The following is a 15,059-nucleotide window of genomic DNA, read 5'->3' on the forward strand; positions in this document are numbered from 1 at the left end:
TGTTGTTGTTGTTGTTATTGCTACTGCTATTGAGTGTAAGGGAATGGATGAGTCGTGTGTGTGCGTGTGTGTGTGTGTGTATTAATTAAACATGTACGACAAATTAAGTGAGCAAGAAGTATATAATGAATCGAACTTTGAAATTTAATGGCGAACGGCTTATCGATTACTATTATAACGATATGAATTAGTCAACTTCTTAGGATCAGGACTTGAATAAAACGTTTTAGTAAAGGTTTAATGGATTTCAGTTGGTTTAAAGATAAACCCTTGAATTTATCGCTGCATTTGGTATGAGACTTTGAGGGACTTATATAAGCCTTATTTCCTCAAAGATATCGAAAACAGTTTCTACAGTTTTTCCCAGTGAATTATGTGTAATAGTAAGGTAAACAATATTCAAAAGTCTTAATCAATTTAGATATGCCCTATAACGCTTTAAATAACCTCTAATGAAAGAAAATTAAAGTATTTGTGGCTCTCCGCTCAGACAGCTTTCAAGTATGAGCATTGAGAAAGGACGATTAAAAAATGATTTGTAATTTTACCTTGATTTATTGTGCTAATTGTTGCTCTAATCTCAGCCAAAGTGAGTAAGTACATAAAACAAAATATCTAACAATAAGTTGATATCTACTGTTTATGCCAACGGGCAACACAAGGGTTAAGGGAGGCGGGAGCTTTCACCTCGCGCCGCTCTCCTGATGATGCCCACCGCTCTCCCCACGATAAGGACTCCCCACACTTCGCTCCAAGCGGGGCTTTGTTCCCCGCTCTTAGATAAGCTAGTTTTAGTGCTATTATACCTGTGAATAAAAATACAAGAGGGAAGTGGAAGAGGGTGCCCCAACCAAGATGGAAGTTCAAACCCCCTACGAAACATCTACAATAAAACTAAAGTAAACTAGATTTCTTCATATTTTGTGATTTTACTCTTAATTCTTAACATTTGAGACTGAATTCGGCCACTAATAATATTGGGGAAAATGCTTCACTGTATGTATTTATTTTAATCACAGTTGTCAACGTTTTAGTCTTCAGATTACTATGAAAAAAGTTAGGTGATGCATTTGCAACATTTAATTTTTGATAACCACTTAAAGTGATCAACTTAAACAGATATCTTATAGGTATGTATAAGTCATATATAGATTATTATATTGTGTAGATAGATTTCAGAGCTAGCCCACCAGTCACTGAGTCTAACGACTTTTAAACATAAACTTCAAGATGATGATGATTTAAGTGCATTAAAGTATTAAGTATTAAAGTATTAAGTATTATTATTATTATTTCCATAATGTGGTTGCTTAAAGTGGGTCATGGAAATTGCTGTTCAGCTAAATTGAATTCATGTTTTAGCTTAATTGCAATAAATTGTATAGACTTTAGCTAAAACTGTCGCAAAACTGATCAAAGCGAAACTTTGGACACTTGCTCGAGTACCATTGAAAAACAGCCTTTAGTTATGGCACACACAATCAAAGCGGCAACTGCAACGGCAACGGCAACAGCAATTGCAATTGCAATTTTGCTGACAACTTTTGTAGTAGTTTGACACCTCACCATGCGGCATGAAACTAGCTGGAAGGCAGCCAGGCAACAGTAGAAACAGCCAACAAGTGTTTAGACTTCTGTTTTCAGTGCAATTAAAAGCGCGCCGCCTAGGCAAGCCACAAAAGACGCACACAAAAGCCAACAAAAAAACAACAGCAAAAAAAAAAGAGGCGAAAGGGACAAGAGAGGAGAAAAAACAGAGGCAAAGTGCCGCCTACAACACTTCATGACTTGTTTTTAGCTGCCATCATGATAGTTTTCAACACTCTTTTTTGCCATTCTCTTTTTCTCTCTTGGTTTAGTCGGCTTCTGTGTGTGTGTGAGTGTGAGTGGGTGAGTATGTTCTAACTGCGCCTGGGGATATGCAGCAAAAATGGCATTTTAAGCACACGAGCAGCAGCAACAACAAAAACAGAGACAGGAGACTGACTGTTGAACTTTTAGACCCCCTTACCCCTCTTTAAACAAACATACATTCCCCTCCGTTCGTATGCTAATGCCTGCTTAATATGCAATAATTGCAATTTTGCAACAATCAGCACAAAATGTTGGTTAAAAGACGAGCCGGGGAGGGGACTGAGTTGTTTTTAAATTGATAAAAGATTTGCAACAATTTTCGTTTTTGCTCCAACTAACCCAAAGAGGCCAAAGAGGATAATTTAATAACTTTTTAGATAGAGACATGCAATAAAAATGCTTGCAACAACAAAAAGGAAAAAAGGAACTTGTCAGAGTGGTTTGGCAGTCCAAAATACGCTTCAATTATTCAAAGCATGTAACTGATGAAGCAGAAATGCAACAGACAAGATGTGAGGCCTACACAAATGTCGAAACATATGTTAGAACAGAGACGTAGAACCTTATTAGCAAGGGGGGAACACTTGTTTCATCTTATTTACATTTGGCTTTCGGAAATAAAAAGTGTTAAACAAACTGTTTCAAGCACCACAAAGATGGAAAAAGGATGATCTTTGAATCGTTAGATTTTAGTCTCTTTTGTTTCTCTAAGGCTTAGTAAAGAAGAACCAAGCATTTATAGCTTAAAAAATTATATAAATGTCAACTTTAAATGTCTTATAAGTACTCTATCAAGGGTAATAATTAGATTGATCAGTATTCATCTATTCGTCTGCCTGTTTCTAAACAAATCCTATCACTAAAACAGGCTCCAAAGTCAGATACCGTAAAAAAATTTGTATAAAGCAGATTTGTGTAAGAGAGATACTTATATAAATGGTTTTAAGTCAAAGTGTAAGCTTGGATACGATATAAGTTGGTTTCTTTTATTTGGCCTTTTTCATGCTTTTCTCTGACTTTTGTAAGGCTCAAGGATAAAGAAGCTTATGGTTAACATTCTGATAAACTTACTATTAGTAAAATTACTATTAGTAAAACAAGAAACATTTGCTAATTTACTTGAAAATTTGTTGAAAACTAACTTGACCAAAATGTAAACCCTTTTTTAAACGCTTTCGATTGTGCGTTGAGCACCTGTTATGGTTTATATGAATGCCATTTTAGTATTTTTGAGTGCTACGTGTTATAGATATGCAACACTGGCCGCAAGTGCTATGCAACTATGTGTGTGTGTGTGTGTGGGTATGTATGAGTGCAATGCCTATTATGCTACCAAATGAAAGTGGTAATAAATTGGACAAGATGTTGCTATAAACCACACCACGACATGCCACAGCAGTACGAAACTGGACAGGGCCAGCCAGCCAGCCAGCCAGCCAGCCAGCTAGCCTAGGAACCTGAATTGCAAATGCAACGCATGTGGCTGCAACAGTAACAACAGTAACAACAACAAACAAGCGGAGAACCAGAACCAACGTGATTATCATGTACGAAATGCAGCTCAGCCAGACCACCCACAAAAACCAGCCAACTAGCCAACAGCTGACGTAGGCCAAGTCCAGCTTCAACTCCATCTCCATCTTCTAACCACAAGCGCATTTATGGGCATCAGCAGCTATATCCCCAACACACACACACTCACACACACACTTCCATCCATCCCAATTGCAGTGGCAGGTTGCCCATTTAATCTCTCCAAAGTGACTTGAAATTGAAACGAAAATATCAAAGTGAATATGATGACTACATAGTACAAGCTTCGACACGTAAATGCTTCTACGAACGCATCGCAAATAACCATCTAAACTCTGTGTGTGACTTTTTATTCTCAAAAGAGAATTAACTATAGAAATGTATGCAGTTTGTTTATCTTTTTTTTGCTGATGACTTTAAATTAAAGGGAAGTTTCAAAAATGTCTCAAATTCGATTCGTGAAGCTCTCTTACTCTTAAGTGCGTTCTATGGCTTAGAAGGCTAATAGTTTACTTATGACAGGTAATACCTTTCACTTAACAGATATCAAAATATCTAGTAGAAACATCGAGTTAAAGGCTCTGTAAATTCTTTTTTGTTTTGGCAAGTAATAATTTCAGCCTGTAAGTATGCTTCACAAAGTTAATTTGTTTTGACGAAGTCTTTCCATCGAATTGAAATGTTGTTTTTCACTTTGGCTCTATAAAGAATACATCAATCAGATCAGTAAGCTCAGTTTAGTCACCGACAAAAAAAAATATCAATATAAGAATCCCAGTGCATTTAAAAAGTAAACAAAAAGGAAGCCTAAAAGTATGCAAATAATTGAAATTTAATGCTGAGCTGAATCAAGTGGAATTTAAATAATTCGCTGTTTTAATACTAAAATTCTCTGGAAAACTTGCTTTTTTGTCGCCAAGTATTTAGATGGATATTCTCTAATTTGTGGAGACTTCTCCATTAAACATTTGCCATGATGTTGATTTCATAATTGAGGAAGCAACATTTCATAAATTACATACATCATGTATAGTAGAAATCTGTGTGGTTTGGGACGGCTACTTAAGCCTTTGGCAAACTATATTCAAAACCCAAGCAATTGCAATTGCATTGCAATAACGGCCAATGAACATAAGCCTGTGTGCAATTTTCGGTTGGTCCACTACCAGTACTTAACAAATCAATATGAAACGTTTGCCATTTACCAGAGAAGAGAAGACAGACAGAGGTGGCGGCGGGGGAACGGATAGGTTGGAAGGGTCAGCAACTGTCCCTACCTGTGCTGACTGTCAATGCAGTTCAAATATTTACGTTCCATTTAAAGTGGCAGTCAGCAACAGGAGACGAGTTCACAGAAAGAGAGAGAGAAAGAGACCCTGGGTCAGGTCAACTGCTTCATATGCTGGTCCAAAGGCATTTTCAACTTCATTTGTTGTGCAAATAGGCGTAACCCCCATCCATTCAGCCATATAGCCATCCATCCCCAGTATCGACTCCAATTCGCTTTCTTCCTCTTGTGTGTCTCTTAATTTGAAGTCATATTTCGTAAAGCAATAATTGTTGAGTAAAAGTTCTTTTTGTGGTCTGGCCAAAAGTATTTTTGGTCGGTGGGCTGACGAGTTGAAGGTTTTGGTCCTTTTTTATCCAGCAACCACTTGTTGTATTTTTGCTGATTTTTAATTAATTGAAAATATCTTTGTGGCAAAAAAAGAGAGATGCAAACACACGAAAAGCAGTCATCAGTTTGCCTTTCTTTACAGTAGAGAAGTGTGGAATCCGCTGTAAACTCTATTCACTGCCAATTGGAAGAGGAGATGGAAATTGCCGACTATCCTTTTCTGTAATCCGCGCCTTTTTTGTTTTCCTTAATCCCACTCCCTCTCGCGTTCGCTTAAAGCGGCAACAGAACGATTACAATTTGTTTTGCTTTTATTCTCACATTTCCATTGCGACTAATCTGCAATTATGTTTTACATAAAAATCGTATCACATGCTAAAACAGACAAAAACAACAACAACAGCAGCAGCAACGAAAACAACGCAAAACAACAAAAGAAAAGTTTTCAAAAACTTTTACCCCCACCCGCCGACTTGTTTCAGCTGTCTGCGTTGATATTTTCTGCAACACAAAAACAAAACCAAAAAATACGAAAAACTATCAGAGACAACAATAGCTTCAAACTGCCAAAGCTGGACAACGGGGCGTATGAGTGAGTTAGTGAATGAATGAACGAGTGTGACTCTGTGTGTGTTGATTTTTCTATCTCTCTTTCTCTGTGTGTGTGTTGTATTATATATTTAATTTGTTTGATTGTTAAATGAACCCATGTACCTTTTGCTCCCAACCAATTGTTGCCTACTAATCAAAGTTGATTCGTAAGCGAATAAAACTTTTAGTTTAAATTGCATTCAACTGTTTAAAGGACTTTTATGGAAACTAAATGTATTTAATAATATTTAAAGAAATATATATTAATATTTAGAGCTAAGAACGGATTCTATTTGTCTAAACTTTAATCTCTTTTTAATACAACAAATATTGGAGTTTGATTGATTCAAATAGATATTTAGACAAACTGGTTATGGTTCTTGTTTTTTACAATCTTGTTTGAGGAATTGATGTCGAATTGTGTCAAATTATAATCTATGAGCCAACCGCTTTAATGAACCGACTGAATTATATATAGAGAGCGAGAGGGGGAAAAGATCTTTAATAAAGGATACAGCAAAAGAGGAACATATATTGCTCTTATGCAATCTGTTCGTTTGAAAACTATTAGCAGAAGAATTTGAATTTTACATGACAATTGGTGAAACAAAGTCTTAGACTAAACAATCATATCTAGCAGCTTCTTTGACGGTTTAGTCTAAGATAAATTTTACCCTCTAAGACGTAAGAGTGCCTCAAGGCACATATCGATACTTAATAAAACAAATCGTGACTTGGTAAAAGTCTTGACCGCATTCAATAAACCTTTTGTTAATCCCTGTTTTCTTGTCATTTGATTCTAAAACGTCATTAGGACATTAGTCAAAGGATTTAAGTGGAAATGATCTTTTCTTTCTTTTAAGATAAAACATTACGAAAAATCGGTTAATGCGTTGACTTTTCTCTGCTTCATCTATTTTCGATCGTTATATCAGCGGCATGCCAATAACTTTGCCATTTTGAAAGGTTAATTATACACGCAAATTTTAATAACATACATATATTAAGCATATATGTCCTTGAGCCATATGCCAACCTTATAAATTAGCTGCCAGAGGCTTCTCGCCTGCCGCGCCAGCCTCTAACCACCACGGTAACCTTCTTTGCTGGTGTCCCTCGCCTCTGCCATTGCCGCTGCGTCGCCGGTTTGGTCTAATGAACGCAACAGCACCACATAAACATAAATTATGGGGCCAGGCCGTTTCAACACCCAACGATGACGTCTCTTTGGTTTTTTCGGTTGCATATTTGCGCAGCATACTTCTGGGCGCCATAGAGCTGCAGCAGCTGAAACGGTGGCTGCTTCATTGCATACTTTTTGGCTCTGCCGCATGGTTTATCCCTTCTTTTGCAGTAAAAAGCATTTTGGCACGGGCATCCTGTGCATTTTTCCTTGTTAATTTATTTTCTCTTTATTGTATTTTTCTTTGCTATGTATGGGTGAGTGGTTTTTTGCCTTAAAATAATATATTCACAGTTTTATTTTATAATTTTTGTATGTGTTTAATTTTTCTTTTGTATGTTTTATTTGTAAGTTAAACTAATATTTATTTATATATATTTTTTTTTATGCTTTTATGACTTTATCAATTTAATACATTTTTTTTTTTGTTGTTTTGTTTTGTTTCTTTGTTGTTTAAGTATTTACATTTTGGTGTGTGTGTGTGTTTTTTTTTGTATTTTTCTTTTTGTTTAAATAAATTAGTTGTACTAAGAAATTAATTATAAAAAATTCATTCAAAGAAATGCACTTTACGTTATTGCCGATATGTGTGAGTTTTTCTTTTGCGTGTGTGTGTGTGTTACGTTTGGAAGCTTAACTCATTCAATGCCTAAACTTTAAAATTCAGCTATAACTATATAAATTAATAATTGTTTTTTTTGTTTGTTGAAGTGTATTTATGTATGTGTATATATTTTAAAGCCTAGACAAACTCAACTAATGTATTTAATATTGCACACAATTCTGGAAAGTAATGATAAACCGACAACTTTTGGTTCTCTCTGTACTACACCAACATAACTAGACACTAACTAGACACTTTTAACATATATATCATATATATATATATATATATCTGTACGATCATTCTTACCTATGGTATACAGCTTGACAATAATTAACATACTTATCATATACTTTACTTTATATAGTTGTTAGGCCTTTGCATTTGCCGCCATTAACTGACTCTCTCTCTCACTTTTGACTATTTTCATATTGAATGCCCCCAAATGTATGCAACGTATACTAAGCTTTTGAATTTTATGTTCTTTTCTGCTCGCTCGTATAGAGTATTTGTGTGGTGATTGCAATTAATCTCTTTTAAATGTGTTTGTGTGTGTGAGTGTGTTGCAGTTGTATTTTTGTTTTTCTGGAAACCTTAACTATTGTGTAGAATTTCATTGGTGTTTCTATTTGTTTTTTAAGTAAACTTAACTTGCTTCTCTACGTGCATCTATCTGACCAGCAGATTCAATAGCAGTGCTGTTAAAATTAGGCCCAGACTACTTGATGACCAGGTCATGGCTCCATCTCCCTCACCATCTCGACAGCTCTCCGGATGACGTGTAAAATCCTCGCAATAGAGCTGAAACGTAGAATATTTATTATTTAGTGTGTTTGTTTATTAAATGATTCGTAGCTTACCTTGGTCAAACTGTTGGCGTATTTATCAACCAATTCTCGTGTGAATTTTGCTGCCTCATTGCCACAAATTTTACGTGCTGCATTCTCAGAGCAGTCTCCCAGTTCATTAATGGAACTAGAAATGAATTAAAACCGATTAACAACTCATTCGAAGTGGATTTAATCTTGGACTTACCAGCAAATGGTTTTGATATTCTCATTGAGAGTGCCATTCTCCTGATTCTCTTGATTCTTGTTGGGCTTGAGAAAGACCATGGTCTCCTTATAGCGATTGGCACAAACTTCAAATTGCTTTTTGGCCATTTCCGAGCAGGCAGCATGCTTTAGATACTCTACAGCAGAACACTCGATAAGTTTTCAATATTTAACTGTGGGAAAACTAATTGAACTTACCCTCTTGAAATTCACCCTTGTTGCAGAGATCACGAATGAACTGATTGGTGCCATGGTAGAGTTTATTGAACTGATTCCTTTGCTGCAGATCCATGCAACGACGCGTATAACTTTGAATACATCGGACACCCTTACGCAACTCACTACAATTTTTGAATTAGAGATACAGAATCGAATCGATTGATGAATCGCTTAGATAAAGCTCATAATGATGTTTGTTAATAGGCAAGAGACAGCAAAACAACTTACTGACAAAGTTTATCCAATTCCTCCTTCTTGGCTGGACCCATTGAAAATTCTTTTGTTAAATGCAGCATATCAAGTGGTTCGGCGCACTTGGTGAACTCCTCCTGGCCGCATTCCTCTGACCTGGCCAATGCCAACAGCAATGCTGTAGAAATTCGAGTACAAAAATGTAGCGAAATCGAGTGAGTGAGTGAGAGAGAGAGAGGATAGAACGAAAGAAAGGTAGAATAAAGGGACGAAAAGTGGTGGGTATAAACAAACAGAAAAGCTAAAAGGCAATCTGAGACTGAGACTAAAGTCAGAGCTCCAGTCAGCTGCAACAAAAGTTGCAAATGTGCGTCAAGGGTAATAAAGTTGGGCGTAAGTGAAATTGGCATTTCATAAATTTGAAACTTTTCGGTTTCAGTTCAAGTCGAAGTCAGTTCTAGTTTTGCTATATACGTATGCACATATATTCGCCTAGTCAGTAAGTCGGTTCTAGTTTCGCGAAAGTCACGACTCTGCCAATTATATTGACTGACAGCCTGAGAGATAAGCACATAGGAAACTGCTGCTTATGAACATGATGTTCAGACAGCCAAGTCAGGCCATATTATTGCACTTACCCATTGATATGAGCAACAAGGTCCAGCCCCAGCTTTGACTCCAGTTTTCATGCATTTTGATCAGTTTGTTGCTTTCTCGTTTTCTGTTGGTTTTCCTTTTATTTTTTTGCGTTTGTTCTTTTGTTGACTTTGCAATTACACTGCCGACACTTCCGATTGGCAGTCGCGTTCGATTTGTGATGTCACACCACTGTGTTTTGATTTACTGCAACAGAATTTACATATTTTTACGTCAGCCAAACTATTACCCAGAATGCATTATGCATTGTGAAATGTGTAAAACGTGTAGACATAGATTTCCAGGTATTATATGAACTTTTATTTCTTCTGTTTTCCTTTTCCACCTCACCAACTAACTAAATGACTGACTAATTCATTAAACATTTTAAATTACTTTATCTATTGACTATTTCTGTTAGTTTTTCTAGATCTATAGCTGCTAAATGTGTCGTGCAGACTATATAGCTGTGAGACGCATTTGACACGCCTCTTTTTAGTGACAGAATCATGTCTATATATATATATATATCTATCTATGCATATTTCATAATAATATTTCATATTATTTATTCATAACTTTCAGAGATCTGATCCCAATTCACTTATAGAAATGTCATACCAAAAATAAAAAAATCTCACATTAGTTTAAATGCCTTATGACAACCATTTAAAGGATATCAAATAGTCGGCCCACTAAGTAATACTATTTGTTTTCAAATTTGTTGTTGTTGGTTTTGTTCTTTGGCTGCTCACTCTCACTTGATGCCCGAAAGACGCATTAAAAGAAATGCTCAAATAATAGAAATGATCTAAATATAAACGAATGTCGTTAAAAGAAAAGCGAAAGGCATGACAAACAAAACACAAAAAAGTTACCAAAAACAAGAGAAATGATCTTTGAATCGAAATGCTCATAGTTAGGTTTAAATACTCTTCAACAAAGACCCGTCTTATGAATCTTTGGGTTCTAACTAATTAGTCGCATTTATTCAAACAAATAAAGAACGCAATTATATTACATAAATGGGCGATTAACTATTCCTATGCAAGAAAGATTAATTAAGGGAAATTAGGTTGAAAATGATTTAATTTAGAATTAATATATTAAGAAGAATGTGACAACGTTATGTAAGGACTGTCTGACAAAAAGAATATGAAAAGAAGGGGTAGAAAATAATTTCTGATTGATTCTCTGCCCTGCCTACTGAAAGGAGTTAGTGAAGAGGTTTACCAATCGTTGCCTTGAAGAAGATGTAGAATTAGTCAGGTACATACAAGATATAGAAGTTCCTACAAGCATCGGTTGAGTGGGAGAAACATCTAAGAAGAGATATAAGAATGATCCATCAGTGAGAGATTCCTAGGATACTATCTCTTTTCATATCCTTTTTATAAATAAGACCTTTTTTTGGAATTAGTCTGAATAATGAATTGTTAATGAAGAATTAATGGAAAAATAGTATAACAGAATCAAAACTTGGTAAGCAAGAACAATACACTTAGCAAAGAGAGTCTAAAAGACAAGGTAAATGTAGGTAAAAAACTAAAACAAGAGAATAACTATAGAAGAAGCAAGACTTATAAAGGCTAAAGGAGACCAACAAAGGTTAATCAGTTATGACCCACTAGTTAATCAAAAGGATTAAGACCTTTTTTCTGCTTTGTTTGACAAACTGTAAGAGATAACTAATGTACCCTTCTTAGCTAGGATACAATTAGCGTCAAAGTTGTTCTTTTTCACTCCCTCCTTAGTTTTGTTTAATTTTCATTTGTTGATAGTAGTAGTTGTTATTGCCTTCTTAATTGTTTTCTGTTGCTAATGCACAAGACCAGAACATATAATTTGGCATAGGCTAAATGAAAATTAGCATTGTCTATGCCAGTTCAAGGCAAAGTGCAAGTTTTCTAAATAATTATAAATTTATTCATATGCATAAATCAGAAAAAAAAAACAAATTTTTCAATTACTATAATTATTGATCTTTTTGTGTTGTCGAGATATAAATCATGACTGCTTGGTGAATGAAATTAAAATAATACTAAAACTTAAGTCTAAAAACAAAATGACTTGTTGCCAGGCCGAAAAGAAACCTTGTAATGAATTTGATTAATTTGTTTGATTAAGAGTCGAAAAGAAAACCAACATTTCAAATGTTTATTTAAAAGAAATCTGATTTTATCTATAATTGAAATAAAGTGCTTTGAAATTTCATTACGCCAGTTGCCAATTTTTCATCAGTTTTCAAATACACTATAAATTAATAATGGGATAAGAAATGAAATGCGAGATGAATGTTTTTTCTATAGTTAAATTAAGCGTTGATGATTTATTAGTGTGATATAAAAATAGTACTTAAAACGCCATAAAAAAATTATAGAACATTTTTGTTTAACGAATATTTTATACCCTATAAACTAAGAAATTAAACAGTTTTTCTTTTTATCATTTCTGTTCACTTTCAAAGTATTTTTTCAATGAATTATCACAATTTTATTTGTCTTTAATATGTTGGAATATGTTTATTTATTTTAAAAAAGAATTAGTTTTATTTTTTTTAAGACAATCTGTTGCTTCCTTCACTCATATACCCTATTCTATATCCTATGGTCATTCTTCAGCATTATCATTCTCATCATCAGCTCATCTCCTGCTGCAGCTCATCAGCCTCTCGCGGTGTAGGCGTAGTCAAAAGTCCAAAACAAAAAATAATGAAAAATGGGCCAAAAAAAAAAAAAAGAAACAAATGTGTTGATTTTAATTTATTTGATGTGCCAAATTTTTTACTCGTTTTTTTTCTGTGTTTTGTTAATTTTTTCGTTTAGTTGCTGCAATTTGTTTTCAACATGTAAATGCGGCATATTTATTTATGTTATTTCTTATGCACAAAGGTGCGGCAGATGCTTTTAGCATATTTATAATGAAAATAATATAAAAAACATAACTTGTCGTTATTTTTTTTATTTTTTTGTTGTTTCTTAATAGTTTTTGACGAATTTGTTTGTGTCTGTTGTTTGCCTGTGATAAATTAAAGTAAAGGCAAATAAATTTTTGTTGAGAAGGTCAGCTCTAATTGTTTATCAATAAAGCGAGAACTAAACAAAAAAACAAGAGAAACTTTTGCAATCGATGCAAATTTCTATGAATCAATTGGCTGCTTGCAATTCACTTTTATTCTCTATAACAATTTGCTAGCCAAGTTTTTTCCATTTGCATTTAAAATAAATGGATAGAGCGTATTAATAATATTTATTGAACGATATAAGTTTGAATTAGCTACAGGAATATACAAATATTTCGAATTTACATTGAAATTATTTATATAAAATGAAAAAAAAAATAGTTTCTGAATTTGGGGATCTAAATAAGGGAAAAATTTACACCCCAAAACTATGCAATTGTCTGCAGAAGTGAAGAACTTGGTTTTTGGTGGGCTCTCTACACTTTTATCTTGTCCACAAAACAATGATTATTTGTCTATTCCTAGCTTATTCCGAAATTAACTTTTTTAATTACAAAAGTCGTCTTATTTAAATTGTTTATAGCATACTTTAGAGGGAAACCTTTCCCCAGATCGCATTTGTAGATCCGCAACTCTTTTCTTCTAATTTCATGTCATTAACAGACAAAAGAGAGCTCAATAGAGTCATTTTATTCCTACTTTTTTTCGATTAAGGTTTTAACATTTATAAAATAAACGTTAAGCAATTTGTCGTAATTTCCTAAACATAAAATTAATATACAAATGTTGGTAAATTTGTAAATTGATAAACATCTTCATATTAATACCATAGTTTAGCCTCAAATAATATTTGAATTTAAAAAGACCTTTTCTAATTATATAGAAATCTTGAGCATTTCCTTAAATTGATATTTCAATTGATATTTGATTAGGCAATAATTAATTGAACAATTTAACTGTTTATTAAACTATTGTGTACATTTTGTTCTATTATAATTAAGAACTCACATTGTAAAGTAATTCAAAATGTGTCTAAAATGCATTGCCTTAATAAAAATATCCAATGTATTTCAAGACTTAAAATTTTTGATTGCTTTGAAGCTAAGTTCAAACCATTTGCCAACTAAGTAAGACTCAATTCTTGATATACGTCGAAAGTAGTCAAAAATAGTCATGCATTGGTATTGGGATTAGAAGCTATTAACAGTGTATTGAATTGCCGACTTGAAACATTTCCTAACTATATGTAAGTACATAACTCTTTGGAGTGGGTTCCACTTTTCTGTGCATTACTTTTGCCATGGATGCACATTCATGACCGATATTCACTCGTAGAGAATGGTGTTGACTATTGTTTTGCGGCATCAATTAGTAAATTGCCGCAAACAACAAGTGGAAATAGCAAATAACAATCTAAGTTTTACATTTTTTTTCTCCTCTTTTGCAATTGAGTTTTCAGTTGATCATTGATCACGCCGATGGCTCGCCCTCTCTGGCCATCTCGCTTGCTGTGAGACAACAACAAAACACTTGACGAAGCGGCAGATTGAGAAAAATTACAAAAATACCGAAAGTAATAAATAAATAAAAATAAACTGTAAAAACGAATTACTTAAAAGAGAAAAAAAAACCAAAATCAAAATTAATGAAAAGACAATTTTTCACTGCAGATTCGCTGAGGCGGTAGCAAAGAAAAAGAAAACAACAAAAGTGTGGGCCGTGGGGGGGGAGTGGTGGGGAAGCACACGTAAAGCAAAAATGCAGTCGGACGAGCCCTCTCTTCGTCTGTACACCCCCCCAACCTAACCCTTCTACTCCCCCTCTAGCTCTATTTCTCTCCATCAATTTGCGTCTCGGTGTTGGCGTCGTCTCGTGAGTTCGATCGCACACCCAAAAACGATCGCCCCGCAGCCTCCCCCCCTCACCACTCTTCAAACCACTGCGCCCCAGCAAACTCTCATTGACTCGGCTGCTCCACACTAAATAAGTTTGTGCCAAAATCAGGTTTCGGTTGACTTTTCAAAATATATTTTTTTTTTTTTTTTTTCTTTTTGATCGACAACACCAAATTAAACATTTAATATACAAAAATTCATTGATTACTGTTAATTGTAAGAAGAGCTCCAAGAAGACACACGAACAACACACACACACTCAAACACACACGCACACAACACGAACGAAGTGCAGCAAACACTTTTGAAAAATGATTTTTAAAAAGTTCTTTTTGTTTTGTTGTTTTTGTGTGTTTTCAATTTGTTCGAAATTCAAATTCAAATTCAAAATTCGGCAAACGCAAGCGGCGCCACGTTGTTGGCCGAGCGAATAACAAAACGTAACTGAAGCGACATCGGCAACGGCAACACACACGAAAGCCCTCCAAGTGCTTTGGCCGTGCACTACACTCCGGGCCACACGAAAAGCTCAACATCAACTTGTTTACGTTTTGTTTCGTACTGAGGCAATTATGCAAAGTGAACACAAAGCATCATAAATAATTTTATTAGAATTTAATTCAATTATCTACTTGAAAGTCATGTTTTTAATCAATCATAGCTTATAAATTCATTAATCAAATATTTTTTTAAACATGTTAACTCTGTTTCCCCTGT

At 34.5% G+C, this 15,059-nt stretch overlaps 1 protein-coding gene across 1 annotated transcript; it reads right to left on the bottom strand.

Moving 5' to 3' along the window:
• Positions 1–7,245: 7,245 nt before the first annotated feature.
• Positions 7,246–14,772, bottom strand: LOC137577435 (uncharacterized). The gene is made up of 7 exons (XM_068290904.1): positions 14,551–14,772; positions 9,488–9,692; positions 8,886–9,027; positions 8,637–8,779; positions 8,419–8,575; positions 8,244–8,358; positions 7,246–8,184 (listed from the first exon to the last, which is right to left on the bottom strand). The coding sequence occupies exons 2-7, from the start codon at positions 9,540–9,542 to the stop codon at positions 8,053–8,055; spliced, it is 744 nt and encodes a 247-aa protein (XP_068147005.1). The 5' UTR covers positions 9,543–9,692; positions 14,551–14,772; the 3' UTR covers positions 7,246–8,052.
• Positions 14,773–15,059: the final 287 nt, after the last annotated feature.

This window comes from Drosophila tropicalis, unplaced genomic scaffold (genome assembly GCF_018151085.1).
Source record: "Drosophila tropicalis isolate 14030-0801.00 unplaced genomic scaffold, ASM1815108v1 contig_593, whole genome shotgun sequence".
NCBI lineage: Eukaryota > Metazoa > Arthropoda > Insecta > Diptera > Drosophilidae > Drosophila > Drosophila tropicalis.

Bases quoted from the DNA above. Each gene is read 5' to 3' on its own strand.
- LOC137577435 (XM_068290904.1), bottom strand. From the start codon at position 9,542: ATGCATGAAAACTGGAGTCAAAGCTGGGGCTGGACCTTGTTGCTCATA. The intron at 9,028-9,487 runs GTAAGTGCAATA...GAATTTCTACAG, and splicing joins CTTGTTGCTCATATCAATGG to CATTGCTGTTGGCATTGGCC. The intron at 8,780-8,885 runs GTAAGTTGTTTT...CAAAAATTGTAG, and splicing joins GAATTGGATAAACTTTGTCA to TGAGTTGCGTAAGGGTGTCC.